The sequence below is a fragment of the Bubalus kerabau genome, chromosome 17 (genome assembly GCF_029407905.1).
Source record: "Bubalus kerabau isolate K-KA32 ecotype Philippines breed swamp buffalo chromosome 17, PCC_UOA_SB_1v2, whole genome shotgun sequence".
Taxonomy (NCBI): domain Eukaryota; kingdom Metazoa; phylum Chordata; class Mammalia; order Artiodactyla; family Bovidae; genus Bubalus; species Bubalus kerabau.
Window position 1 is genome coordinate 59868160 of NC_073640.1, and position 26820 is coordinate 59894979.

Sequence of the window (26820 nt, forward strand, 5' to 3'; positions counted from 1 at the left end):
GCCACCTCCCCCCACCCCTTCTGTTGACCCCGCCCACCTCTGCTTCAGCAAGCCCTGCCTCTTAAAAACAAGTCTCAGTTCAAAGTGGCTTAGGCAAAGAGACTACTTTTGTTTGTTCTTTTCAAATAATGGGAGACTCTAGACTGTGTAAGCTTCAGGCATGGCTGGATACAGGTGCTCAAGCAATCGCCTCAGTACTCAGGCTCTCTCCATCTTCTGGCTCCATTTGCCTCTGTGCTGCTGCATTCTGAGGCTGGCTGCCCTCCCTTGGTTCCCCTTCAAAATCCGCAGATGTGTTCTACACTTAAGGCACATCTCAATTCAGATGCTAAATTCTCACTGGCAGGACTTTATCGGCCTTTGTGCTTCATAACTTCTTCAGTGGAAACAAGTAGATTCATATCCCCAACTTGGTCCAAACATACTTCAAAGTTTCCCAATAATTAATTGAGTGACTGGTTTTCAGTTTAAGAGAAGTTGAGATAAATTGAAATTTTAGCTCCTCAGTCAGACTGGGCACATTTTGAGAACTCAGTAGCGTTTTAATCATTGCCTCTTGACCCCATTGGAGAGGGAGAGCCCTGTCCTGTGGTTATGGAGATGGCCTAACATACCACACCTGATCCTGGACAGATGTGCTACAAAGCAAGTTACTGGTCGCACATACTCACAGCCTGAGGGAGGCAGACACCATGACACAGAGAGTCACAGTGGGGTTGCACTCAGGAATGCAGTGAACCAGCTGCTGCTATGGGAGGCAGGCTTAGCAGTAACAAGAGAATGAGGTGACCCCACATTCCTGCAGGAAGATGTGGTTTGTTTATTTAATTAATTTATTTATGTTTTGGCTGCACCACATGGCATGCAGGATCTTAGTTCTCTGGCCAGGGACCCCACCCCCATGCCTCTGAACTCATGCCTTCAGCATTGGAAGTGAGGAGTCCTAACCATTGGACCACCAGGGAAGTCCCAATTGCTTTGTTTAAATAATTCCAAGGACTACCAAGTAATTGAAGCGCACTAGACAAGGATAAGCAGATACACTGTCTGGTCCCCAGGATATAATATCTATCCTGTAGAGATATTGTGTATAGATATCTATACACACAGTGTAGACAGTGTATAGATATTGTATGCTGAACACCAGGTTCAATGTCTCCAACAGTGCCTGGCCCCCCTGCCAGGTACTCAGTCAATGTTTATTGAGCCAATGAATGAAAGTAATAGTTGGGTCCTTCCCAGCCCCGCCCAGAGTGTGGACCTGTCTGAGCCACAAGCCCCGGGGGTCTGTGAGCCATCCCCACCACCCCTGTCCATCCCATCACACCCCAGTCCCCACCCCTGGGTCCTCACCCCACCTCCTCCACACTCCAGGAGCTGGAGACTCACCTCGAGGCTGAGGAAGGGGCCCGGCAGAAGCTGCAGCTGGAGAAGGTGACGACGGAGGCAAAGCTGAAAAAATTGGGGGAAGATCTGTTACTCTTGGAAGATCAGAACGCCAAGCTGAGCAAGGTCAGTGGCCAGTGAGCCCCCAAGCGTGGAGGGTGTGGGCCCACTGGTGGGCTGGGTCCCTCTCTGCATCGCCCACCCCCAGCATGCCCACCTCTAGGAGTCTTTGGATTCTCCATTTTCTTGGCTGTGTCTCCCTTGAACTTTTCCCATCTCCTAGCCTCTCTGTCACTCTGGTTTCACAGCTTCACTCCAGCCAGTGTTTACTGAGCAGCTATTATGAGTCATTCTTTATCTCTGTGCCATCAGACACCCTAAAGCCTCATTGCTAAAAACAACCCCCATTTCATTACATCCCATTGCTCTGTGGGCCCACTGGGCTATGGTCCCCTTAAAGAATTGCCATGACATGATGGCAGGGGCTGGAAGGTGGTATCTGGGTGCTCCTTCATGCGGCCTCTCTGCTCACAGGAGAGCCTGGGTTTCTCATCTGGCAGCTCAGGACTCCCAGAAAAAGAAGCAGAAGCAACCAGGCCTCTTAAAAGCTTAAGCCTGGAACTGACATCACCTTCTCTGAATTCTATACATCAGGTGTTGGCAAAGGTTTTCTCTAAAAGGCCGGATAGTAAACATTCAGGGCTCAGCAGGCCGCTCTGTTTCTGTGCCAACCACTCAATTCTGCTATTGTAATGTGAAAGCAACCACAGATGGCCTGTGATCAAATGGGCATGGCTGCGTCTCAATAAAACTTTATTTATAAACGCAAGCAGTGGGCCAGGTTTGGCCTGCAGGCTGTGATTTGCAGACCACTGAGCTTAAAGCCAGAGAAGGCAATGGCACCCCACTCCAGTACTCTTGCCTGGAAATCCCATGGACGGAGGAGCCTGGTAGGCTGCAGTCCATGGGGTCGCGAAGAGTAGGACACGACTGAGCGACTTCACCTTCACTTTTCACTTTCATGCATTGGAGAAGGAAATGGCAACCCACTCCAGTGTTCTTGCCTGGAGAATCCCAGGGACAGGGGAGCCTGGTGGGCTGCCGTCTATGGGGTCGCACAGAGTTGGACACAACTGAAGCAACTTAGCAGCAGCAGCAGCAGCAGAGCTTAAAGCAGACTCAGTCTAGATTCAAGGGGTGGAGAATTGGACTCTGTCCATGGCTGGGCATGTGGTGAAGAGTCTGCCACCATCTTTAACCTGCTCAGGGTTAAACCCCTGGGCTCGGCACAGGGGATATGGCATTTAACTAACTAGAAAACCATTTCTGTCCTTACAAGGGCATGGGCAAGGGGGATGCTAGCTGAGTCACCCCAGGAAATCAACATAATCATACACTGTGAACTAATTATAAACTGTCAGAAAAGAATAGAAAACTGTGGACGCGGATGGCCCAACCTCCACTAGACGTGGTCAGGACAGGCTTCCCGGAGGCAGTGTTGCCTGAGTTGAGAGCTCAACAATGCACAGGAGTCTTCTGGAACATTCCTTGGATGCAATGGCTCTTCTCTCCTACTCTGTTCTATGTTTTCCTTTTTTAAGGTAGTGCCAACCCACTGCTTAGACTTCCAAAACCACTCACGGTATGAAAAACGCTGCTCAAAAAATACATAAACAAATAATGAAAATAAGTAAAAAATAATAAAAAAACAAAAGAAAAAAATGCTGGTCCAGGCCAGTGCTTCTCAAACTCCCATGTGCCCAAGAATCACAGGGAGAACTTGTCAGAGTGCAGATTCTGACTTGGCAGGTCTCGGGGGGGGACCCTGAGATTCCATTCCTAGCAAGCTCCCATTTGGTGCTGATGCCGCTGGTCCGTAAATCGGACCTGGAGTAGTGATGAGGCTCCAGGGCTCACCCGTACACGCAGCTGAAGTGCAAGGATGTTCAGTGCAGTGTTGTTTATAATAGCAGGTGATGCGAATCAACGTGAGCATCCATCCAAGGACCGTCGGGTTAATGAATGGGGGTATCCTTCCAATAGTGGGAGTCTATGCGGTTAACAGTCTGATGGGGGTGTGATGGGTTCATAGACACTAGGGAATGGGAAAGGAGGGAAGGGGTGGGAGCAGGAAGGGTCAGGGGAGGAAGGAGGTGAGCAGAAACACAGATGGGAATGACAGCCAAGATGAGCACGAGCCCCTGACTCCCACCCCCACCTCCCACTGTGCTCAGGAGCGGAAGCTGCTGGAGGAGCGGCTGTCCGAGTTCTCATCCCAGGCAGCCGAGGAGGAGGAGAAAGTCAAGAGCCTCAATAAGCTTCGACTCAAATATGAGGCCACCATTGCGGACATGGAGGGTGAGCTCCCGCCCCCCAGGGGGACCTATGCACACTCCAGCAGGGGCGAGGGTGGGGTGGGGGGACAGTCCTCATGTGCTGTGGGGCCTCAGTGGTCACATCTGCTAAATGCAGGCAGGAAAGAAGGCTGGGGACAGGTTGTGTGTCCTCCTTCCCAATCCAGTTCTCTTCCTCTCTCCTTGGTATCTTGGGTGACTCTAGCTGATGGCCCCACTAACTGTTTCAGACACATTTTTTTTTTCTCGCTCTGTCCCTTGCTGAGGACTCAGAAGCAGAAACAGAAGAGAAGGAGCACAGGAGGAGGCTGGTGGGGGGCAGGGAGAAGAAGACAGGGCAGAGCTAGCCGGCCAGCCGGCAGGGGCCGGCGGGGGGCGTGGGGGCGGTGGGGGAGAGGACGGCCTCTGGGGTCTGCTGCAGATCGGGGCCAGTGGGCTATCCCAGGGGTGGGGAAGCTGGAAAAGATGGGGAGGGGTGGAAAAAGAGGCTGAGCTCAGCTTGACGCCCCGAAACTGCATGCGATGACTGGGGCGAGGGGGCTGGGGGTCTCCCTGGGGGTGTGGGTCTGGCTCCCTCATGCATGGCCCACCCCGCTCCCGCCTCCAGACCGCCTCCGGAAGGAGGAGAAGAGCCGCCAGGAACTGGAGAAGCTGAAGCGGCGGCTGGACGTGGAGGGCTCGGAGCTGCAGGAGCAGATGGCGGAACAGCAGCAGCGGGCAGAAGAGCTGCGCGCCCAGCTGGGCCGCAAGGAGGAGGAGCTGCAGGCCGCCTTGGCCAGGTGCGGGGTGGGCTGGCGGAGCGCGCGGCACGAGGGCGCCGCCTAGCGGCGATGGAGGCGCCCGGCTGAGACCCGCTAACCCACAGAGCCTCAGTGTACCCTTCTGTAAGATGGACACAGCCAGAGTTCCAAGCCCGCCTGGTTAAGGGAAAACTGAAAGCGGGCCCTGCGTGTCTAGTAATTTAACAGTTTCTTGCACTGAGGCCAGCAAATGCTTTTTTCTTCTTCTTCCCCCCATCGTCTCCCCAGCCTCTCAAAGCTGAACAACTCAGAATCTGCTGTGATTGGATAAGTGATCTGGCCGTCTTAGGAATCATAATCATCATAATGCCAGCCATTCACAATTATTGAGCGCTTACTGTATGCCAGATATGGCGCTCACTGTTTTAGATGCTTTTCACCCTTGTGACCTTAGGCGCCCTTGTGTATGGATGCAGCTGGAATTCAGAGCAGCTACAATGTTGGGGAAATGTGGATTGCAGAATTGATGGGACGTGGGTTGGTGGAGGGGAGTTAAGAACTGTGCACCCTCCAGCCTGACTTCTGAGTTCAAATCCCAATTCCTCCGCTTTCTGGCCTCATGACCTTACCCGAGTAACATCACCTCTCCAGTCTTAGTTTCTCCATCTGGAAAATGGGGGTGATTATAGAAGCTCTCCCAGAGTTAGTGTAACAGTCGCTTAGTCGCTTAGTCGTGTTGGACTCTTTGTGACCCTATGGACTGTAGCCCACCAGCCTCCTCTGTCCAGTGGATTTCCCAGGTGAGAATACTGGAGTGGGTTGACATTTCCTTCTCCAGGGGAATCTTCCCGACCCAAGGATTGAAACTGAGTCTCCTGTGTTGCAGGCAAATTCTTTACCATCTGAGCCACCAGGGAAGCCCAGGGTTAGTGTGGGGGTTAAATAAGAAGGTGCTGAGGACATGCTTCGCACACCCTAAGGCCTCAATTGATGCTGTGGTGTGTCTGTTCCTACTTTCCATTATTACTGTTATTTTTTCCCCTTTTGCGTTGAGGTGAAATTCACATAGCAAAATTAGCCATTTTAAAGCATACCTCTGAGGGGTGTTTGGTACATTCACAATGCTATGCAATCACTACCATCACCTCAAAAAAAATCCTATTAAACAATCCCTCCCCATCTGTCCCTCCTCTTAGCCCTCGGCAACCACCAGTGTGCTTCCTGTCTGCCTAGATGTGCTGATTATTGCTACTTCTCCTAAGTGGAGTTGTGTAACACATAGCCTTTGGCACTTATGTATTACTGTTTCCATCACCACCCTCCTGGCAGTCCTGTGACGTGGGCGGTCATGCTCTCTCACAAACCGGGAGCCTGCAGTTCAGAGAGGCTGTCACTTGCCAGGGCAGGTGGCCAAGCAGGGGACACAAACTGTGATCAGCATATTTCCCTGAGCTGTTTAATCCGCAGTCCATACTGCCCCTTCATCCGGCTCCTCTTTGCAAGAGCTTGATCCTAGAGGGGTTATGAGGAGGAATTCAGGGGTCAGCCACCCACTGACCACGTGGCCAGGTCAAGTACTTTCCCACTCTGCGCCTCAGTTTCCTGCGTGGGCATGAACATCACATGGGATGATAAGGCAGAGGGGTCTCAAGTGGAGGGAACTTAGTATCCTCGTGATACCAGTGGTGTCATCCCCATTTTACAGCTAGGGAAGTCGAGGCTCTGAGTCCTAGAGGCACGTGTCCAAGGACAGAGCTGGGATTCGAATCTGGAACTGGCCATGTCTAGTCCCTCCACGCCCCCAGAAATCATCCCCACCCCCTGCCTGTCCTTGTACTAACCCCCTTGGTCCTTGTCTACCCCCAGGGCAGAGGAAGAGGGTGGAGTCCGGGCCCAGCTACTCAAATCCCTGAGGGAGGCGCAGGCTGGGCTGGCCGAAGCCCAGGAGGACCTGGAGGCTGAGCGCGCGGCCAGGGCCAAGGCGGAGAAGCAGCGCCGGGACCTGGGCGAGGAGCTGGAGGCACTGCGGGGCGAGCTGGAGGACACGCTGGACTCCACCAACGCACAGCAGGAGCTCCGGTGAGGCTGGGCGGCCGGCAGCTGGCACCGGTTGGGCACCTGTGGAGCCGGGTTGGGAGGAGAGGAAAAGGACATGGGTCCAAACTCTCCATCTGCACAGATGTTGAGTCATTCACCAGTTGTTTTCTGGGCACTGGCTCTGGACCAAGCTGGGGACATAAATGGATCAGACTCAGGCATTGTCCTCTGGAACTCCCAGTCTAGGAGTAAGCAGATTCAGGCAAAGACAGACCTGGTCTAGAGCTAAGTGAGCTTTAATGGAGTAGGACAGGCCATCGTGGATGATCAGAGAAGACCCCTGTATCACTCTATGGGAGGGAGTCCAAAAAGACTTCTTGAGAAGGGGGCGTTTTGAATAGGGTTTTGACAGATGCCTAGGAGCTCACTCTTAAAGCCACACTCCTCCTGCAGCATCACCACCCATACTTCTCAGGGAATATAGAATGAAGTCCCCATCCTTGGAGGGAAAGAATAAGAAGAGGCACAACCGGCTGTCGGGGGCTGCCTAAAGTCCCAGTCTTCCTCTATTCTGAAATTCTATTCCCTGTCCCCCTTCCCCAATAAAAGGTCCAAGAGAGAACAGGAGGTGACGGAGTTGAAGAAGGCTCTGGAGGAAGAGACGCGCATTCATGAGGTGGCAGTGCAGGAGCTGCGGCAGCGCCATGGCCAGGCCCTGGGAGAGCTGGCGGAGCAGCTGGAGCAAGCCCGGAGGGTGGGTTGGGATGGGGCTGGGGTTTCTGGGGAGCCACGGGGAGGCAAAGTGGGATGCTGGGTGGAGGAGGTATGTCTGGCCGGTCCTAGCCAGCCCGCTTCTCTTCTCAGGTATTCATGTCTCTGATCCATCTTTTTTTAAAAAATAATTTACTTATTATTGGCTGTGCTGGGTCTCGCTGCTGCTCGGGCTTTTCTGTAGTTGTGGTGAATGGGGGCTGCTCTCTAGTTGCAGTGCTTGGGCTTCTCATTGCAGTGGTTTCTCTTGCCGCAGAGCAAGGCTCTAGAGCTTTCAGGGTTCAGTGGTTGGGGCTCCCAGGCCCTAGAGCACAGGCTCAATAGTTGTGGCCCCGGGGCTGAGTTGCTCTGCAGACATGTGGGATCTTTCCGGACCGGGGATCGAACCCATGTCTCCTGCATTGGCAGGTGGATTCTTTACCACTGAGCCACCAGGGAAGCCCCCCGATCCATCTTTCATTCAGCGAATGTTTGCTGAAAATGTGCTATGTTCCTGGTGTGATATTGAGGGCCCAAAGTATGAAGAAGACAATCAGTACACACTTCTATTGTGGAGATGATGTTTTAGCAGGAGAGTCAGAGTGTAAACAATCTAAACAGATTCACAGTATATATCAGGGTTATAAGTGCTATGGGAAAATGATGAACAAAAAGCGGGGTCAGAATGCCAATAGTGGGGTGAGAGGGGCATTTTGTGATTTGAAATAGAGAAGGCCATGGAGAGATTCCACGAAAAGGTGACCTCTGAGTGAAAAGCTGAAGGAAGGGGCTTCCCAGGAGGCTCAGTGGTAAAGAATCTGCCTGCCAATGCAGGGGACATGGGTTCGATCCCTGGGCGGGGAAGATCCCACATGCCTCAGGATAACTAAACCCTTGCATCACAACTGTTGAGCCTGTGCTCTAGAGCCCAGGAGCCAAAACTACTGAAGCTCGCCTGCCCTAGAGCCCATGCTCCGCAACAAGAGAAACCACGGCCATGTGAAGCCCATACATGGCAACTAGAGAGCAGCCCCTGCTCACCACAGCCTGAGAAAGCCCCCTCGAAGAAACAAAGACACAGCATGGCCAAAAACAAATAAATAAGGTCATATTAAAAAAAAAAAAGTGACAGAAGCGAAGGGTGACCCCATCTTGGCATCCTGGGAAACATGCTCCAGGCAGAGGGAACAGTCAGTGCAAAGGCCCCAGGGTAGGAGTGTGCCTGGGTCTTTAAGGAATGGTGAGGGGTTCCAGAGGAAATAGTGCAAGGGACATGGGGCATGCATGTGCCTGGCCTGGTAGAGAAAGGGAGTCATAAATCTCTGCCGTCTCTCTCCCACCTCAGAGCAAAGGCACATGGGAGAAGACCCGCTTGACTCTGGAGGCTGAAGTGTCTGAGCTGCGGACAGAGCTCAGCAACCTGCAGACCGCGCGGCAGGAGGGTGAGCAGCGGAGGCGTCGCCTGGAGTCACAGCTGCAGGAGGTGCAGGGCCGCGTGGGAGACGGGGAGCGGGCCCGAGCAGAGGCTGCAGAGAAGCTGCAGCGAGCCCAGGTGAGTGGGGCGGCCAGCTCAGCAGTGGTGTCTGCTGTGTGACTTTGGGTGAGATGCCTGCCCTCTCTGGGCTTCGGCTTGGTCCACATCAACCCTGCCGTCCCTGCCAACTTCTTCAGCATTACCACACATTAACAGCTAGTATCTGGTGAGTGGTTGCTATATACCAAACATCCTGTGTATTTTTACTAAAGCCTCCTGAAGGAAGTGCTAATATTGTTCCCATTTTACACACAGGGAAACTGAGGCCCAGGGAGGTGAAGCTGGTTGTCTAAGGTCCCTCAGAGCCAAAGCGTGAATCCAGGCATGACTGACCTTGAGGCTCTTAACCCTGCCACAGTGCCCACCTTTCACCCTCTTATCTTCTGGCCGTAAATAATCCATGGTCTGATTAGAAAAACCCAGGGTGAACATTTAAACCTGTAGGTAGAAAATGTCATACTGTAGTTGTTAGGAGAGATGTGGGCTTTTTATTTTAATTGTTTTATGTTTTTAAACTAAATGACCAATACCTGTTTATTGCTGAGAACATGAGGCCAGGAGCTGCATCCAGGATCATTGTGGTGGTGATTTGGGTGCCAGGAGAACAGCTTTATTGAAATATAACTTACATACTGTATAACTCACCCATTTAAAATCAAACCAGTCCATCCTAAAGGAAATCAACCCTGAATATTCATTGGAAGGACTGATGCTGAAGCTGAAGCTTCAATACTTTGGCCACCTGATATGAAGAGCCGACTCTTAGAAAAGACCCTGAGGCTGGAAAGATTGAGGGCAGGAGAAGTGGGTGACAGAGGATGATACTGTTAGATAGCATCACTGATTCAATGGCCATGAGTTTGAACAAACTCCAGGAGATAGTGAAGGATAAGGAAGCTTGGTGTGCTACAGTCCGTGGGGTTGCAAAGAGTTGGCCACCACTGAGCAACTGAACAATGAGTTTTAGTATATTCATAGAGTTGTACATTTATCACCATAATCTAATTTTAGGACATTTTCATCACCCTGAAAAGAAATCCCGTACGAGAGTTAGGGTTAAGGTCCTCCAATCTCACCCCCTGCCCTAGCAATTACTAATCTACTTTCTGTCTCTTTGGGTTTCCTATTCTGGACACTTCATAGAAATGGAATCATACAATATGTGTCTTGTGTCTGACTTCACTCACTTAGCATAATGTTGTCAAGGCTCATCCATGTTGTAGCATCCATCCGTACTTCATTATTTTTATGGCTGAATAATATTCCATTGTCTAGAGAGACCACATTTTGTTTATCCAGTCATCTGTGGATGGACGTTTGGGTTGTTTCCACCTTCTGGCAGTTGTGAATAGTGCTTCTGTGAACACCCCTGTACAGGTTTTTGCATGGACTTGTTTTCATTTCTCCTGGGTACAGACCCAGGAGTGGAATTGCTGGGCCCTGTGGAAACTCTGGTTTAACATCCTTGGTGGCTCAGATGGTAAAGAATCTGCCTGCAATGCAGGAGACCAGGGTTCGATCCCTGGGTTGGGAAGATCCCCTGGAGAAGGGAATGGCAAACCATTCCAGTGTTCTTGCCTGGAGAATCCCATGGACAGAGGAGCCTGGTGGGCTTCAGTGCATGGGGTCACAAAGAGTGAGACAGGACTGAACGACTAACACTTTCACATGGAAACTCTGCATTTAACCATTTTAAGGAGCTGCTAGACTGATTATCGTGGCAGCTGCACCCTTTTACATCCCCACCAGCAGTGGGTAGTGGGGATCTGAGGCAGGTATGCAGGGGGGTCGGCTGGCAGGAAGCTGCCATTATAAGATGCCCCTTCCCCACAGGCTGAACTCGAGAATGTGTCCGGAGCCCTGAGCGAGGCCGAGTCCAAAGCCATCAGGCTGAGCAAGGAGCTGACCAGCATGGAGGCCCAGCTCCACGATGCCCAGGTGACCCCAGCTCCCATCTCACCACCCGCTCCCCAACCCAGACTACCCCCAACTCTCCTGCCCACACTGAACATCGTCCTCTCATCCACCTGCAGGAGCTGCTGCAGGAGGAGACCAGGGCGAAGCTGGCCCTGGGGTCCCGGGCACGAGCCCTGGAGGCGGAGGCAGCCGGGCTGCGGGAGCAGCTGGACGAGGAAGCAGCCGCCAGGGAGCGGGCGGGCCGCGAGCTGCAGGCCGCCCAGGCCCAGGTGAACAGCCCTGCAGGGAGATCCCCCACCCGGCTCCTGCTGGGTTCCGTGGCTCACAGGGTGACCCCACAGGCCAGCATGTCACAAGCCAGACCACTGCAAGCCAGACTCCCCTCCTCTCTGTCCCCACAGCCCCAGCCCTGCACAAACTTCATCCTCTGTCACCTGTATCCTCCTCTCAGCCTCCCTTCAAACCTCTAGTCTATCCCCTTCTGGCTCATCTTTCACATGGTCTTTATAAAGCCGGAGCTGATGCTGCCTTTTCCTTGTTCACACACCTCCCAGGGCTCCCCAGCTACCCACCCTGGACAAAATCCATGCCTCTCACCAGGTTGTCAGAGACTCTGCATTCTCTGGGCCTTCTTTCATTGTTAGCTATATTCATCTCTCATCTCTCTTTCCTCACTTCATGTAGGAAAACGCTTTTCATTTATTAGGACTTAGCATCCGCCTCTCCTGTTCTAAGAAATTATTCACCACCCCTCTCTGAGCTCCCTTAACCCTTCTTTCTCCTTTGTCCCCACTCCGGTCACCCTGACTGGCTAGAACTATCATTGCCCATGATTCCCCTGACCAGACTGAAAGCTCCTTGAAGGTGGGACCCCATCAGAGTTAGATCTGGGTCCCCAGCCTAAGCCAACATAGTGCCTGATGTATGGGATGCCTTGAGAAATGCCTGTTGAATGAATGATGAATGTATGCCCGTGAATATTGTTCTTTAACTGGAAAACTCCTATGCATACTTCAAGATCCATCACAAATACTCCGTCCTCCAGGAAGTCTCTTGAATGTTCTCAATAGATTTTTGAACCCGTCTGGTGGACTCCTGTGGCTTCCCTATTTCTGCCTTAGCCTCTATCATCGTGGTTGTAACACTCAGTCTCCCCCATCAGACTGGGGGTTCCCCAGGGCAGAACCCAGGTCTGATTCATCTTCTGGGTCCTGTGGGAACCATTTTAACGTCCTGGAGGAGCTGGGGCTCCGAGAACTCACAACCTCATCCCTACTCTTCAGGTAGAAGTGCCCAACAGAGTGAGTCATCTCCCTCTTTGGGCCTCAGTCTCCTCATCTGGGAAATGGGGCCCCACCAACTCACACCCGGGTCGCCGACATGGGTGCCACCCACCCTCTCTCTCCTCCACCCCCAACCCCAGCTCTCAGAGTGGCGGCGGCGCCAGGAAGAGGAGGCAGGGGCCCTGGAGGCAGGGGAGGAGGCTCGGCGCCGGGCGGCCAGAGAGGCTGAGGCCCTGAACCAGCGCCTGGCAGAAAAGGCGGAAGTGGTGGAGCGGCTGGAGCGGGGCCGCCGGCGGCTGCAGCAGGAGCTGGACGATGCCACAGTGGACCTGGAGCAGCAGCGGCAGCTTGTGAGCGCACTGGAGAAGAAGCAACGCAAGTTCGACCAGGTGAGGCGCCTTGGGTTAGCCACCTGGGGAACTGGGATGCTCACCCACGCTGCCCGTCTCGGTCATTGTGAGTGATCAGTAACAGGTGATGTCACAGCTCAGCTGTGAACCTGCGAGGACCTTCGGGCAAGATGCCTCTTCCCTCTGAGCCTCTGTAGGATAGAACGCCCATCGATCCTGGCTTATGTCTCCTGCCCCCAAATAATTACTGCTGGTACCCAGTGTTACTCACAAAGGCGTCCTGCAGATACACAAGAGTGTACTTAGGAAGGCGAAATGAAATAACACGTCTTGCTTCTCCTGCTGACTCACTGTGGACTTCAGGCAAACTGCTTGTCCTATTTCAGCCTCAGTTTGCCCCTCTAGAAAATGGGGATAAGGGGATTCCCTGGCAGTCCAGTGATGAGGACTCTGCGCTCTCACTACTCTTGTTGTTGTTCAGTCACTAAGTCCGACTCTTTGCGACCCCGTGAACTGCATCGCTCCAGTTTGATCCCTGGTTGGGGAACTAAGATCCCACAGGCTATGCGGTACAGCCAAAAAAAAAAGAAGAAGAAGAAAGAAAAAATTGAAAGTGGGGATAATACTAAGCATCTGACAATGTAAGAATGTAATTAAATTCTCAGAACCCCAGAGCGTTAAGATCAGGCAACCCTGACGTTCACAGCCCAGTTGGGGCCCTTTCTGGCTGTGTGGCTTGGGCAAATTGCACAGTCTCTCTGCCTCATTTTCTTCATCTGGAAAATGGGAGAGTCCTTATTTTTGCCTTCATTTTTGAAAGGAATTTTCACTGGCTGTTGAATTCCAGGTTTTATTCTTTCCACACTGGGACGAGATCATTCCATGTTCTGGGGCCTCCACTGTTTCAGATTTAAAGTTAACAATCATCTAAATCATGGTTTCCCTGTAGGTAATGTGATGTGGTTTTCTAGCTGGTTCAGACTTTTTCCTCTTTATCTTTGCCTTTTAGCAGTTTGACTATGATATCCAGCTGTGGGGTTTTGTGTTTATTCTACTTCAGTTTACCAAGCTTCCAACAGCTTTGGGTTAGTGTTCTTAATCAGATTTGGAAATCTTCAGCCATTGTTTTTTCAAATATTTTTCTGCCCCATTCTCTCTTTCTCCCCTCCTCTTCTCAAACTCCAAATACATGTATGTTCGATTGCTTAATACTATTCCATAGATCATTGAAAAAATTTTAAAAGAATTAATTTGTGTTTTATATATATATAGACATAGTTAAGCAGGAGATGGCAAGAGTGAACATTGACATCATAGGAATCAGTGAGCTAAAATGGAGAGGAATGGGTGAATTTAATTCAGATGACCATTATATCTACTATTGTGGGCAAGAATTCCTCAGAAGAAATGGAGTAGCCCTCATAGTCAACAAAAGAGTCTGAAATGCAGTACTTGGATGTGACCTTAAAAACGACCCAATGATCTCAGCTCATTTCCAAGGCAAACCATTCAACATCATAGTAATCCAAGTCTGTGCCCTAACCACTGGATGCCGAAGAAGCTGAAATTGACCAGTTCTATGAAGACCTATCAGAGAAGGCAGTGACACCCCACTCCAGTACTCTTGCCTGGAAAAGCCCATGGACAGAGGAGCCTGGTAGGCTGCAGTCCATGGGGTCGCTAGGAGTCAGACACGACTGAATGACTTCACTTTTACTTTTCACTTTCATGCATTGGAGAAGGAAATGGCAAGCCACTCCAGTGTTCTTGCCTGGAGAATCCCAGGGACGGGGAGCCTGGTGGGCTGCCGTCTCTGGGGTCGCACAGAGTCGGACACGACTGAAGCGACTTAGCAGCAGCATGAAGACCTATAAGGCCGCCTAGAACTAACAACAACAACAACAACAAAAAGATGTCCTTTTCATCATAGGGCATTGAGATGCAAAAGTAGGAAGTTAAGAGATACCTGGAGTAACAGGCAAGTTTGGCCTCGGAGTACAAAATAAAGCAGGGCAAAGGCTAACAGAGTTTTGCCAAGAGAACGAACTGGTCATAGCAAACACCCTCTTCCAACAACACAAGAGGTGACTCATCGGAAAAGACCCAGATGCTGAGAAAGATTGAGGGCAGGAGAAGAAGGGGAAAATAGAGGATGAGATGGTTGGATACCATCACCAACTCAATGGATATGAGTTTGAGCAAACTCCAGGAGATGATGAAGGACAGGGAAGCCTGACATGCTGCCGTCCATGGGGTCGCAAAGAGTCGACACAGCTTAGCCACTGAACAGCAACAAATATACATATAAATATATATATTTGCATGTCTTGTAAGTTTTATTGTTCATCAATTGCTATGTCATAAAAAAACAGTGAAGGTTTGAAGTACATTTTAAATTTTATGTATTTTTTTTTCCTACTATGACTACAAGAGGAAGAAAGAAAACCCTTTCCTCTCTTGGGTATATAAAGCAAGGGGCTGATCAGTTTGATCCATTTAAGGTTTTTTCTTTTTTTGGCTCAAAATTTCCTTTCATTTAATTTTTTATAAAACTTGAAGTGTAGTTGATTTACACTGTTGCATTAGTTTCAGTTGTACAGCAAAGTGACTCATATATTTATACATGATACATATATTCTTTTTCAGATTCTTTTACTTATAAGTTACTAGAAGACATTGAGTAGAGTTTCCTGTGCTTTACAGCAGGTCCTTGTTAATTATCTGTTTTATATATAGTAGTGTATATCGGCAACCCACTCCAATATTCTTGCCTGGAGAATCCCAGGGATGGGGGAGCCTGGTGGGCTGCCGTCTACGGGGTCGCACAGAGTCGGACACGACTGAAGCGACTTAGCAGCAGCAGCAGCAGCAGTGTATATCTGTTAGTCCCAGATTCCAAATCTATCCCTCCCCCCTTTCCCCTTTGGTAACCACAAGTTGGTTAGTTTGTTTTCTATATCTTTGAGTCTGTTTCTGTTTTGTAAATAAACTCATTTAATTACATCATTTTTTTTAAAGATTCCACCTAGAAGTGATATCATATGATATTTGTCTTTCTCTGTCTGGTTTATTTCACTTACTATGATAATCTCTAGGTCCATCCATGTTGCTGAAATGCCATTATTTCATTCTTTTTCATGGCTGAGTAATATTCCATTGTATATATAGGCCACATCTTCTTTATACATTCCTTCATCCATGGATATTTAGGTTGCTTCCATGTCTTGGCTATTGTAAATAGTGCTGCAATGAACACTGGGGTGTGGGTATCTTTTCGAATTAAAGTTTTCTCCAGCTCTATGCCCAGGAGTGGGATTGCTCCATCATATGGTAACTCTAGGACCTCCCAGGTGGCACAAGTGCTAAAGAACCTGCCTGCCAAAGCAGGAGACCCTGAAGACTCGGGTTCCATCCCAGGGCCGGGAAGATTCCCTGGAGCAGGGCATGGCAACCCACTCTAGTATTCTTGCCTGGAGAATCCCATGGACAGAGGAGCCTGTCCATGGGGTCACAAAGAGTCCGACAGGGCTGGAGTGACTGAGCACTCTGGCACATGGTAACTCTATTTTTAGTTTGTAAAGGTACCTCCTCACTATTCTGCAGAGCGGCTGCACCAATTTACATTCCCATCAACAGAGTGATCCACTGAACAGCGAGCTGGTCTGGGACCCAGTGGAAACTTTAATCCCTCTGCCTCCCTCTTGTGTCTCTGCCTCTGTCTGTCTGTCTGTCTCTCCGTCCTTGGCCCCTCTCTCTTCCCCATTCCCTTGTACACTCCTTTTAGCTAACCTGTCTCTCCCACCCCATCTCCCTCACCCCGGAAGCTCCTGGCGGAGGAGAAGGCGGCAGTCCTGCGGGCGGTGGAGGAGCGGGAGCGGGCGGAGGCCGAGGGCCGCGAGCGCGAGGCCCGGACGCTGTCACTGACCCGGGCCCTGGAGGAGGAGCAGGAGGCGCGCGAGGAGCTCGAGCGGCAGAACCGCGCGCTGCGGGCCGAGCTGGAGGCGTTGCTGAGCAGCAAGGACGACGTTGGCAAGAGTGTGAGCGGCCCCGGGTCCCCGGGACACAGACACACACAAACACACACACACACGTGGGCGACCACGCGCCCCACCCCCCACCCCGTGACGCTGGGGCACACAGGCACCTGTGTGTGCTCTCCCACACGGAGGGCAAAGGGAACCGGCGTCGGAGAGTCCCCGTGTTCACGCACACACCCGGGAAGTGAGGAAAGCCAGGCATCAACAGGCAACGATTCATGGGCCCAGCACACGGGAAGAATCTTCCAGCAAACATATGTGCACACACTGAGCACGACAGCTTCTTAGAAAACATCCATGTGCAGATGCGTGTTCATGAAATGTGAGCGGGCTCTCCCGTCAAACACACTTGCTCACATGTACACACTGAGCACGAGAGCCGCTCACGCTGTGTGTAGGTAACTCCGGACAAGAAGGAACTAGGATGGACATGTCACCTCGCTGCCTCCCCCTCGTCTATCAAAGCTCCCCTCCCATCTAGCCTAGCATAGATCTCTGGGCCTGACCTCCCGCCTCCTTGGTGGTCCAGGTGCCCAGGGCTCACTCTCGTTCTGCTTCCCACCCTCCCAGGTGCATGAGCTGGAGCGAGCCCGCCGGGTGGCCGAACAGGCAGCAAGCGATCTGCGAACGCAGGTGACGGAGCTGGAGGACGAGCTGACGGCAGCCGAGGATGCCAAGCTGCGCCTGGAGGTGACCGTGCAGGCCTTGAAGGCGCAACACGAGCGGGACCTGCAGGGCCGCGACGAGGCGGGCGAAGAGAGGCGGCGGCAGCTGGCCAAGCAGGTATGGGCAGGGCGCCGCCCAGCTCAGTGTGCTGGAAGTCTCACCCACCCACCTGCTACTCTGGGTTTCTACCCAAGTCCCACCTACTAGCCAGCCATCCTCCTGTTCCCCAACCCACTCACCCACCGTGACCCGAGAACCCCCACGTACAAGGACCCATTCGGACACCCTCCATCCACTAACCGGTCCACCCAACCACCATCCCATCTACTGAGCCAGCTGCCCAGCCGCCCATACACAGCCTCCCTACCAGCCAAGACTTCTACACAACCAACTCTGCATCCGACTTCTCCATCCACCCAATACCGGCTCCAATCAACCTCCTCTCTCCAGCCCAACCCCCCCAGTATCTACCCACCTCCTCTGCACCCCCAACCAACCCGTATACCCATTTACCTGCTCATTGACCAGCTTGTCTTCACCCCACTTCATCTGTGACCTTCCTTCCTTTTTCATTTATTTCTTCACCTGCTTCCTCATTCACTCCATATTTCTCTCTGCACATTCATTCATTCATTCTTCATTCAGTGGAGGAATTTCCTGTGGTCTGCAGTGGGCAAGGCTTTTCACTCGGTGATGTGTGCTGAGCGTGGGAGGGGCGGGTCAGCCCTGAATATCAGAAAGAGCCCTCTGGGGCCATGTGGGCAGCAGACTGGAGCAGGGGAGACTGGAGTTGGGAAGCCTAGAGCAAGTGATGAAGAGATGATCCAAGGCCGGGATGGGGAGCAGTATCTGAGCATTTCTTTTTAAATCTACCTTGGCCCCACTGATCCAGCCATGGGTTCATGCACGATTTTGTCCTGAGGGCACCAGGGAGCCAACCACAGGAGGGCCATGAGCAGTGTCAGCTGTGATTGTAGAAGGACCTTTCTAGAGCCTTCAGGAATGGGCTGGAGAGGAGTGATGGGAGCAAAGAGGAGGCTGGGGCAAGAAGGAGGGATAAAGCTTGAGCCAGGGCTGTGGGGTTGGAGAGGATGTTTGGGTTTGTGATGGAGAGAAGCAAGGGGCAGAAGGAGTGGGGCTGGAGACCTGGGCAGGGGCTGGAGGGTAGACCTCTATGCCACTGGCATGTAGGGGGAGCCTGGGCTTCCTGTCCCCTGAGCCCACCCCTCCCGACCTCCCCTCTCCCAGTTGAGGGACGCAGAGGTGGAGCGCGATGAGGAACGCAAGCAGCGTGCTCTGGCCGTGGCCGCCCGCAAGAAGCTGGAAGCCGAGCTGGAGGAGCTGAAGGCTCAGACCACGGCGGCCGGGCAGGGCAAGGAGGAGGCGGTGAAGCAGCTTCGAAAGATGCAGGTAAGGGGTGGGGCTTAAGCCGCGGAAAGGGGAGGCCCCGCCCTCGCTCCGGCTCCCAAACCAGCTCGGACCCCGCCCTCTCGATCCCAGGAGCAGCACCCACGTTAGGTAACAGCTCTATCCATGCCCCAAAGGCTCATTTGGTTCTTTTTATATTTTTTAGTTCCTTTACTTAAATTGCTTAATTTCTGGGACTTCCTTGCGGCCCAGTGATGAAAACTCTGCGCTTTCACTGTAGAAGGCACAGGATTGGACCCTGGTCAGGGAACTAAAATCCCACATGCCGCTGGATGGGGACATAAATAAGTAGTTGCCAGGTAGCAAAGTGGCCGAAAGTGTAAACGCCAGGGTCAGGCAGCCTGGGTTCAGGTCGTGACTGTGCCACTCACCACCCTGAGTGCGTTGCTGAATCTCTCTGTGCCTCAGTTTCTCCATCTGTACACTGGGTAGGAAAATGGTCCCCACCAACTGGAGTTGTGAGGATTAAGATTTTCAGTATGTGTACAGAATAGGGACTGGCCCAAGGTAAGTGATCGATGTTTTCCATCACTTTTTTGTGGCCAAGCTGCTTGACTTGAGGATCTTAGTTCCCCCACCAGGGATCGAACCCGCGCCCCCTGCAGTGGAAGCGCGGGAGTCTTAACTGCTGAACCGCCATGGAAGTCCCTCCCAACTCTATTATTACTCCAGAATCCACATATTATCCCCACTTTACTCTTGCTTTAATTTTGATGTGCTTCTTTTTTTAAAGAAGTGAGACCCAGAGACGGGGGGAGAGAGCTGGCCCATGGTCACACAGCCAGCGGCTGGGAGCGCGGTGCAGAAGCCCAAGTCCTCAGGACTCTGCTTGCTCACGGGGAGCCCCCCACAGGGCTGACTGCGAGGGTAGCGGGGCTGGGGGCATTCCCTGTGACCTGGCTGGGCCCACTCACTCGCTTCGTTCTGCCCAGGCCCAGATGAAGGAGCTGTGGCGGGAGGTGGAGGAGACACGCAGTTCGCGAGAGGAGATCTTTGCCCAGAACCGGGAGAGTGAGAAGCGCCTCAAGGGGCTAGAGGCGGAAGTGCTGCGGCTGCAGGAGGTGATGCCGGGGTGGGCGGGGCTCAGGAGGGTGGGGTCGCGGGTGGGCGGGGCCAGGGATGTCCCGGAGCCCCGCTAGGGTCCTGAACCGGAAAGCCCCAAGGTCGGTGTCGGGATGGGCTAGAGTAGGGAGATTGGAGGCAGGGAGGCTGGAGAGGAACGATGACGCCTGAGCCGGGACGTGGAAGAGGGAACAAACAGCGTAAAGGTGCAGGATGGACAGGGCTTTTGGTGGTAAGGGGGCAGAGGAGGGGAGAGGAGGGGGTCTGGCCCGATGACTGAGGGAAACTGGAGGAGGAACTGGTCTGAAAAGAGATGCTGGGCTCAGTGAGGAGGCCATGAGGGTGAGGGATCCTGGCAGGCGGGTAGCAAGAAGTGGACACGGATCAGGGGCTGCGGAGATGGATTTAGGAGACATCTGCCTATAGACTGAAGCTCATTCCAAGGTTATCCAGGGGCAGCATGTTCAAGTGCAGTGAAAAAACATCAAGAGACTTGAGGCGTGAGGGGTAGGGAGGCCGGTGCTCAGCCAGCCTCCCATCACCACAGCTGACCACCTGCCTATTTTGCTTGTTGCAGGAACTTGCTGCCTCTGACCGTGCCCGGCGGCAGGCCCAGCAGGAGAGGGATGAGATGGCAGACGAGGTGGCCAACGGCAGCCTTAGCAAGTGAGTGGCCCATGGTAATGTGGGGCAGGGCGCCCTCTTCTGGCCATCCTGCCCTCTCACCTCCCCCGACCTTGCCCTGCCTGTTCTCCCTAGAGCTGCCATTCTGGATGAGAAACGTCAGCTGGAAGGGCGCCTGGGGCAAATGGAAGAGGAGCTGGAGGAGGAGCAAAGCAATGCAGAGCTGCTCAATGACCGCTACCGAAAGCTGCTCCTGCAGGTGAGCACAGCTGGGTCACCCCCGCCAGCCTGGAGGCCCCACTGACCTGGGACCATAACATCTTCAATCCTCTTTTTCAATCCACATAGGAAAAGGGAATATTTGAGTTGGGTTTTGAAGGTTGAATAGGAGTTCTCTAGGTGGGGGTGGAATAGATGCATTCATTCTGTTGTATTTCTGAGGTTTCTCGAAGGCTGGATCCAGGGAGCATGATGCTGGTAATATGGGTTTCATTCCAAGGCCTCTTCTCCTGGCTTATAAGTGACTTATAGGTGGCCATCATCTCATCCTGCAGTCACTGGGCTCGACTGTCTGTGCATGTGGGGGGAGCTATCTGATATCTCCTTATAAGGGCACTAATGCCATCATCAGGACCCCACCCTCTTATCCTCATCTAGTCCTAATTACCTCCCAAAGGCCCCATTTCCAGATACACACTGGGGGTTAGGACTTCATATGAATTTGTGGGGCAACAAACATTCAGCCCATAATACACCAGTTCCCCAGGAAGCTAGCCTGGTGATCTCAAAAGCATTTAGAAGTCAACATGGAAAGTGTCCCAACTGGCCCCAAATGGAGCAGCTTGAGCTTCAACCACTGTCATAATTACAACTGATTTAAATCCATCAAATCTGTTTAAACCCTCAAGTACACAGTGACTGCCGAGGTCCAGCCCCGGCTGATCCAGGGTATTTGAAGGGGAGACGCCAGGGTATTTGAAGGGGAGACGGCGTTGGCGACTATTTACATATGCATCAAAGAAATAAAGAGTAATAGAATGAGGATAGCTCAGTAGGAAAATTCAGTGGAGAAAAGAGGCTGAGTAGCTTGGTTTACGCGGAAAATCAATATAACCTGTGACACCAGGTTAGCTCTGACCACGGAGGCCGCAGGCGCCCTCTCGAATAGCGGAAGGTGCCCCACCTTAAACACCTTCTCGAGTGGGTCTTAGAAGCCCAGGCAAATAAATGGTCGCAGAGGACCTCCGCGCTCCAGATGGAGACTTCAGCCAGAATGTGAAAAGAAAGAATGACATGGGGAGACCAAGCTCTGGTGAGCAAGGCCCGTAGCTTTATTTTCAACAGGGGTTTTTATACCCTAAGTTACACATAGAGGATAATAGGGGATGTGAAATCATGCAAAGTCAGCAGTGTTTGATCCTTATCAAAAACCAGGGTTTCTTTCCTGCAAATTTATCGTATACAAATGGTTTAGGTGATTTACCTCATCTTCTGGCCAGAAGGCCTATTAACATTTTATGACTCTTGACAAAGGTTTGTCAACCATAAGACTTATTTTCTCTAAGGGTAATTATTTTAAGGTTTGGCGCCATCTTCCGAAGGTGTTAGGAAAAATTGCATTCCTATAGGGCAGAGGCGTAATGGGTTTACAACAAAGGAAAGAATTTATTACCTTAAGGGTCTAAAGTTGCTAACACTAAAGCCACTACTTATTTTTTCTACATACCAACTATATTAATTAATACACATTCAAGGATACAATACAGGGGATGTGGAACTTGGCAGCAAGCATTGGCTCATCAATGAAATCCTTTACTAGTTTATTCTGACAGTTTCTAACTCTCTGAGAGGCTCTAAGCTATTTGAATATCTTAAGCTTCCCGTGCCTCTCGAGGCTGGGAGACTGTAAACAATCGTATGCATAGCTGTAGGAGTCCGGGTAAACTTGTCAGGCGAGTTAGAGAGCTATCTGAGGGGTTTGGATTTAAACACTCCTAATTGCCCAGGAACTTTATTAATTGGAGCTGTAAGTTAACTCTTTGACAGAGAGAGCGAGATGGTGGTGGGGGACAGCCCCCAGTAAAGTCAGAGGTGAGAGCACAAAGCAATAAAGTAGGCAGACTCTGGTTTTGGGGGGTAGATGCTCGAGAATATCCAGGGGGACTCCTGAGGCTCGATCCCGCCTTTGCCTATGCCAAGCCTCCTTCCTCATGACCTTTGTCACGAGCGGAATGCCTCTCGCCGTCTCCCGGCAAATGACATTTTAAAAAAATACTAATTAGTCACTGTATTAGTTGCCTGAGGCTGCTGCAACCAATTGCCACAAACTGGGTGGCTTAAAAAGACAGTAACTTATTCTTTCACAGTTCTGGAGGTTAGAGGTCCAAAATCAAGGTGTCATCAGGTTCGTTCTTTCTGAGGGAACATCTCTTCCAGGCTCTCTCCTGGTTGCTTGTCAGCAACCCTTGGCTCATAGATCCATCAGCCCGATCTCTGCCTCTGCCTCACGTGACCTTCCCTAGGTCTTCTTTGTGCGTCTGTGCCTCCTTCCCTTCTTGAAAAGACACCAGTCGTATTGGATTTAGTGCGAGGCTGTTCAGTTGCTAAGTCATGTCTGACTCTGCGACACCATGGACTTGAGCCTGCCAGCCTCCTCTGTCTGTGGGATTCTCCAGGCAAGAATACTGGAGTGGGTTGCCATTTCCATCTCCAGGGGATCTTCCTGACCCAGGGTTCAAACCTGCATCTCCTGCATTGGCAAGTGGGTTCTTTACCACTGAGCGAAGAGGGAAGCCCATTGGATTTAGGGCCCACCCCAATCCAGTATGGGCTTCCCAGGTGGCTCAGTGGTAAAGAACCCACTTGCCAATGTAGGAGACACAGTAGACTCCTGGTGGGCTGTAGTCCATGGGGTCACAAAGAGTCGGACACAACTGAGCAACTAACACACTTCAGAAAGGATGGAGGAGGAAACTGTAGATTAAAAGAGACTTAAAAATCACGTACAAAAAAAATGGGCAGCATTCAACTATAGAATCTAGGGATGCATCTTTGAATAATACAACTCGAAAAAAAACAAACAAACCAAGGAAGTGATCACCCTAGGAGTCAGGAGGAGGGGGGAATTCCCTGGTGGTCCAGTGGTTAAAACTCTGCACTCCCAATGTGCAGAGGCTCGGATCGAACCCCTGGTTGGGAAAATAAGATCCCACAAGCTGCACAGCACATCCAAAAAAAGAAAAATGTCAGGATGACATGTTGTTTGGGGTGAAAGGAAGAGGTTGTTTGTAGAGTGGATGCATGAAGTTCTATTTTTTGACCTGGGCAGGGGTGACAATGATGTTTGCTTTTTATTAACCTATACTGGAGTGGGTTGTCATTCCCTTGCCCAAGGGATCTTCCCAACCCAGGGATCAAACCTGCGTCTGCGGCATTGCAGGCAGATTCTATACCATCTGAGCCACCAGGGAAGCCCAACCTATTAAGCCATATAGTTGATCTGTTTTTTTACTTTTCCTGTCTCACAGTTTTATTTTCCAATAAAAGGTTAAAAAAAAATAGCATATGCTAATCACCATGTTGGTCTCTTCCTGTGAGGGTGAAATGAAGTAAAGTATGAATCAGACTGCATCTGACTCATTTCCGTGTCCCCAGGATAGGACCTCACTCAGAGTACGAGATGAATAAATAAACAGGCACTATTATTGGGGTGTGGTTACACATTAGCAATATAGTAGCTCCTGTTAATTGAGCTGGCATTTCTCAAAAGGATCCTGCATATCATTCTATCAAAACCACCTGACGTGCTTGTTGAAAATGCATATCATTCTATCAAAACCACCTGAGGTGTTTGTTGAAAATGTGGATTCATGGACCTCATTCCAGACTTGCTGAATGAGAATCTCTGGAGGGTGGGATCCTGTGGTCCATTTTTTTTTTTTTTCCCCACAAGCTCTCTGGATGAGCCTGGTGCAAACAAAAATGTGATAACCCTTGGAATAGACTCATTCACAGTCAAAGATAGAATCGACAACATTTAAACAAGCCTGTGATAGTCTTCTGAACTTGTTTATTTATTGGGCTGAGTTGTACAGCATGTGGAACCTCAGTTACCCAATCAAGGATCAAACCCGAGCCCCCTGCATTAGAAGCTCAGAGTCCTAACCACTGGACCACCACTCTCCTCTTGTGGTCTTATTAAAATAGCAAAAACCTATACAAAAGGTTAAAACCCAAAGCTGACACTGCTGTTGGCTAATAAGCCAATCAAGGAAAAGTACATTTATTGAGTGTTTCTTATGTGCCAGGCTCTATGCTATGCACTTAACAAGCATCAGCTCACTTAGTTATGGGAGGTTCTGGCATTTACCTCCCACCTTCCCTCTGAGGCTCCACCATGACAGTCCTGCCTTCCCTACTCCTACAGGTAGAATCACTGACCACAGAACTGTCAGCTGAGCGCAGTTTCTCAGCTAAGGCAGAGAGTGGGCGGCAGCAGCTGGAGCGGCAGGTCCAGGAGCTCCGGGAACGCCTGGGTGAGGAAGACGCTGGGGCCCGAGCCCGCCAGAAGATGATCATCGCTGCCCTTGAGTCTAAGTTGGCCCAGGCTGAGGAGCAGCTGGAGCAGGAGAGCAGGTAAGTGGGAAGAGAGGGCACAGCTGGAGGGCAACCCTTACATTCTGAGCAATGAGACAAAGGGGAGCTGTGTTACAAGCACCTGGTTTAGAAACATCCAAAAGGCATCATAATATTAATGGTTGATGGTTTCCTGTATCATTTAGGATGCTCTGTGCTGCAAGTAATTGCATTCCCACTATATAATTTAAACAGTAACATAGCGGTTAGCTATAGCTGCATAACAAATGTTAGTCACTCAGTCGTGTCCAACTCTTTGCGGCCCCATGAACTGTATCCCATCAGGCTTCTCTGCCCATGGAGTTCTCCAAGCAAGAATACTGGAGTGGGCTGCCATTTCCTTTTCTAGGGGATCTTCCCAACCCAGGGATCGAACCTTGGTCTCCTGTGTTGCAGGCAGATTCTCTACCATCCGAGCCACAAAGGAAGCCCCATATGCAGGGAAGCTGCCTAACAAACCACCTTAAAATTTCAGTGACTTAAAACAGCAATCATTTATTATTGTTCATGAGTCTTTGGAATGGTTGGTAGGTTCTGCTGATCTGGGTTTGGTGAGCCTCACTCACGCATCTTTGCTCAGCTGAAAGTCAGCTAGATGGATTTGCCGATCTTGGCTGGGCTCTCACATGTCTACAGCCTTGCCTGGGACAACTCGGCTAAGTTGTCTCTGCTCTAGGCTGACCCAGGCTTGTTCATATGACAGGGTAAAGGTTCCAAAAGAGAAAGTTTCTTAGGGTCTAGACTTGGAACTGGTACAATGTCACTTCTGCCATATCCTGTCACTAAAGCAAGCCATGTGGCCAACTCAGACATAAGAGACTATCCAGTCATGGTTGCCAAGCACCACCCATTGCTAGAGGCCCCATCACATGGACTTCACCCTAGTATGATGGTCCATGCAGGAGAGAATGGATGAACATCAGGATATGGAAATTCAGGAGACAGGAGGTAAGGATGGTGCCAGGTGTCTGACCTGCAGATCTAGGTGGATCTTGGGGAACTGGGAGGAGGAGCAGGTTTGGGAGAAGGCATTGAGCCCAGTGCAGGGTGTACAGGGTCTAGTGGGCAGCCGAGGCTGGGGGCTGAACCAGGCTAGAGCTCAAGAGACAGATTTAGTGGACACCAGGCTGTTGATGGTTGTAGAAACCTGGGGCACAGCTGAGCGTGTCTGAAGAAAAGTGTGTGAGTGAGAAAGGAAGACAGCAGAGATGGTTAAGTATGGAGTTTTGGGCTCCCAGAGTGTTCTACAAACACAAAGAGCTTGAAAAGGAAATTGAGAGAAGAGAGGGAGAAAGAAAATTTCAGGCCAGGCAGAAGGGAGGTCAGGTGGGAGATGATAGGTCCTAAACCCCTGGGGGCTGGGGCTGTGAGGCTAAGGAGGGAGCAGGGCAGAGTCCAGGGGGTAGTGGGACAAGGTTTGGGTACTGACAGGCCGGGGGTGGGGCAAAGGAGAGAAAATGGGTGAGGATGGTGCCTGGCGGTCTGATTTGGAGACTTGCAGTCAGTGGGTCAATTCCCTGAGAGGAGGAAGATTGGGAGCGGGGTGGAGGATACAGTTGAACATAAGAGACCTAGTGGGGTGTGGAAAACTGGTGTAGACATGGAGACACTTTTAGGAACATCAAGCATCTTAGCTGAAGTTAAGGATTAGATGCCCTGGTGGTAGCCTGGTACCACCAGGCCTCAGTTGACTGTGGGAGCCAGTCGTGGGTGGGTGGGAAGGTGGGCAGAAGCCACTCCGAGAACAGGCAGTCGCTGGACGAGGCTTGGCGGGGATAGAACCCTAGGTGAGCAACCCTTTTGATTCTCCCCTTCGTGCCTCTCCTCAGGGAGCGCATCCTCTCTGGCAAGCTGGTGCGGAGGGCTGAGAAGAGGCTTAAAGAGGTGGTGCTCCAGGTGGAGGAGGAGCGGAGGGTGGCTGACCAGCTCCGGGACCAGGTGAGCAGCTGACGTCATAGAGAAGCAGTGGGAGTGGGGAGGGGGGGACCACTGACCGAGAAGTAGCACGTGACATCTC

The 26820-nt window shown here is 51.4% G+C and overlaps 1 protein-coding gene and 1 long non-coding RNA gene across 4 annotated transcripts in view; one reads left to right on the forward strand and one right to left on the reverse strand.

Moving 5' to 3' along the window:
- Window positions 1-26820, forward strand: part of MYH14 (myosin heavy chain 14) — an 80254-nt gene that overhangs the window by 50678 nt on the left and 2756 nt on the right. For all 3 annotated transcript variants that reach the window (XM_055552884.1, XM_055552886.1, XM_055552885.1), the window contains 17 exons: window positions 1375-1512; window positions 3621-3744; window positions 4348-4519; window positions 6347-6559; window positions 7127-7271; window positions 8613-8819; window positions 10635-10739; window positions 10835-10987; window positions 12142-12390; window positions 16176-16388; window positions 16959-17171; window positions 18303-18464; window positions 19415-19543; window positions 20122-20210; window positions 20304-20427; window positions 24595-24803; window positions 26633-26741. In XM_055552884.1, coding sequence (XP_055408859.1) covers window positions 1375-1512; window positions 3621-3744; window positions 4348-4519; window positions 6347-6559; window positions 7127-7271; window positions 8613-8819; window positions 10635-10739; window positions 10835-10987; window positions 12142-12390; window positions 16176-16388; window positions 16959-17171; window positions 18303-18464; window positions 19415-19543; window positions 20122-20210; window positions 20304-20427; window positions 24595-24803; window positions 26633-26741 — 2754 coding nt within the window. The remainder of the gene's footprint in view (window positions 1-1374; window positions 1513-3620; window positions 3745-4347; window positions 4520-6346; window positions 6560-7126; window positions 7272-8612; window positions 8820-10634; window positions 10740-10834; window positions 10988-12141; window positions 12391-16175; window positions 16389-16958; window positions 17172-18302; window positions 18465-19414; window positions 19544-20121; window positions 20211-20303; window positions 20428-24594; window positions 24804-26632; window positions 26742-26820) is intronic.
- Window positions 668-19515, reverse strand: LOC129631815 (uncharacterized). The gene is made up of 4 exons (XR_008704184.1): window positions 19397-19515; window positions 17568-17718; window positions 1390-1452; window positions 668-799 (listed from the first exon to the last, which is right to left on the reverse strand). It is a non-coding gene; the product is annotated as an uncharacterized LOC129631815 (long non-coding RNA).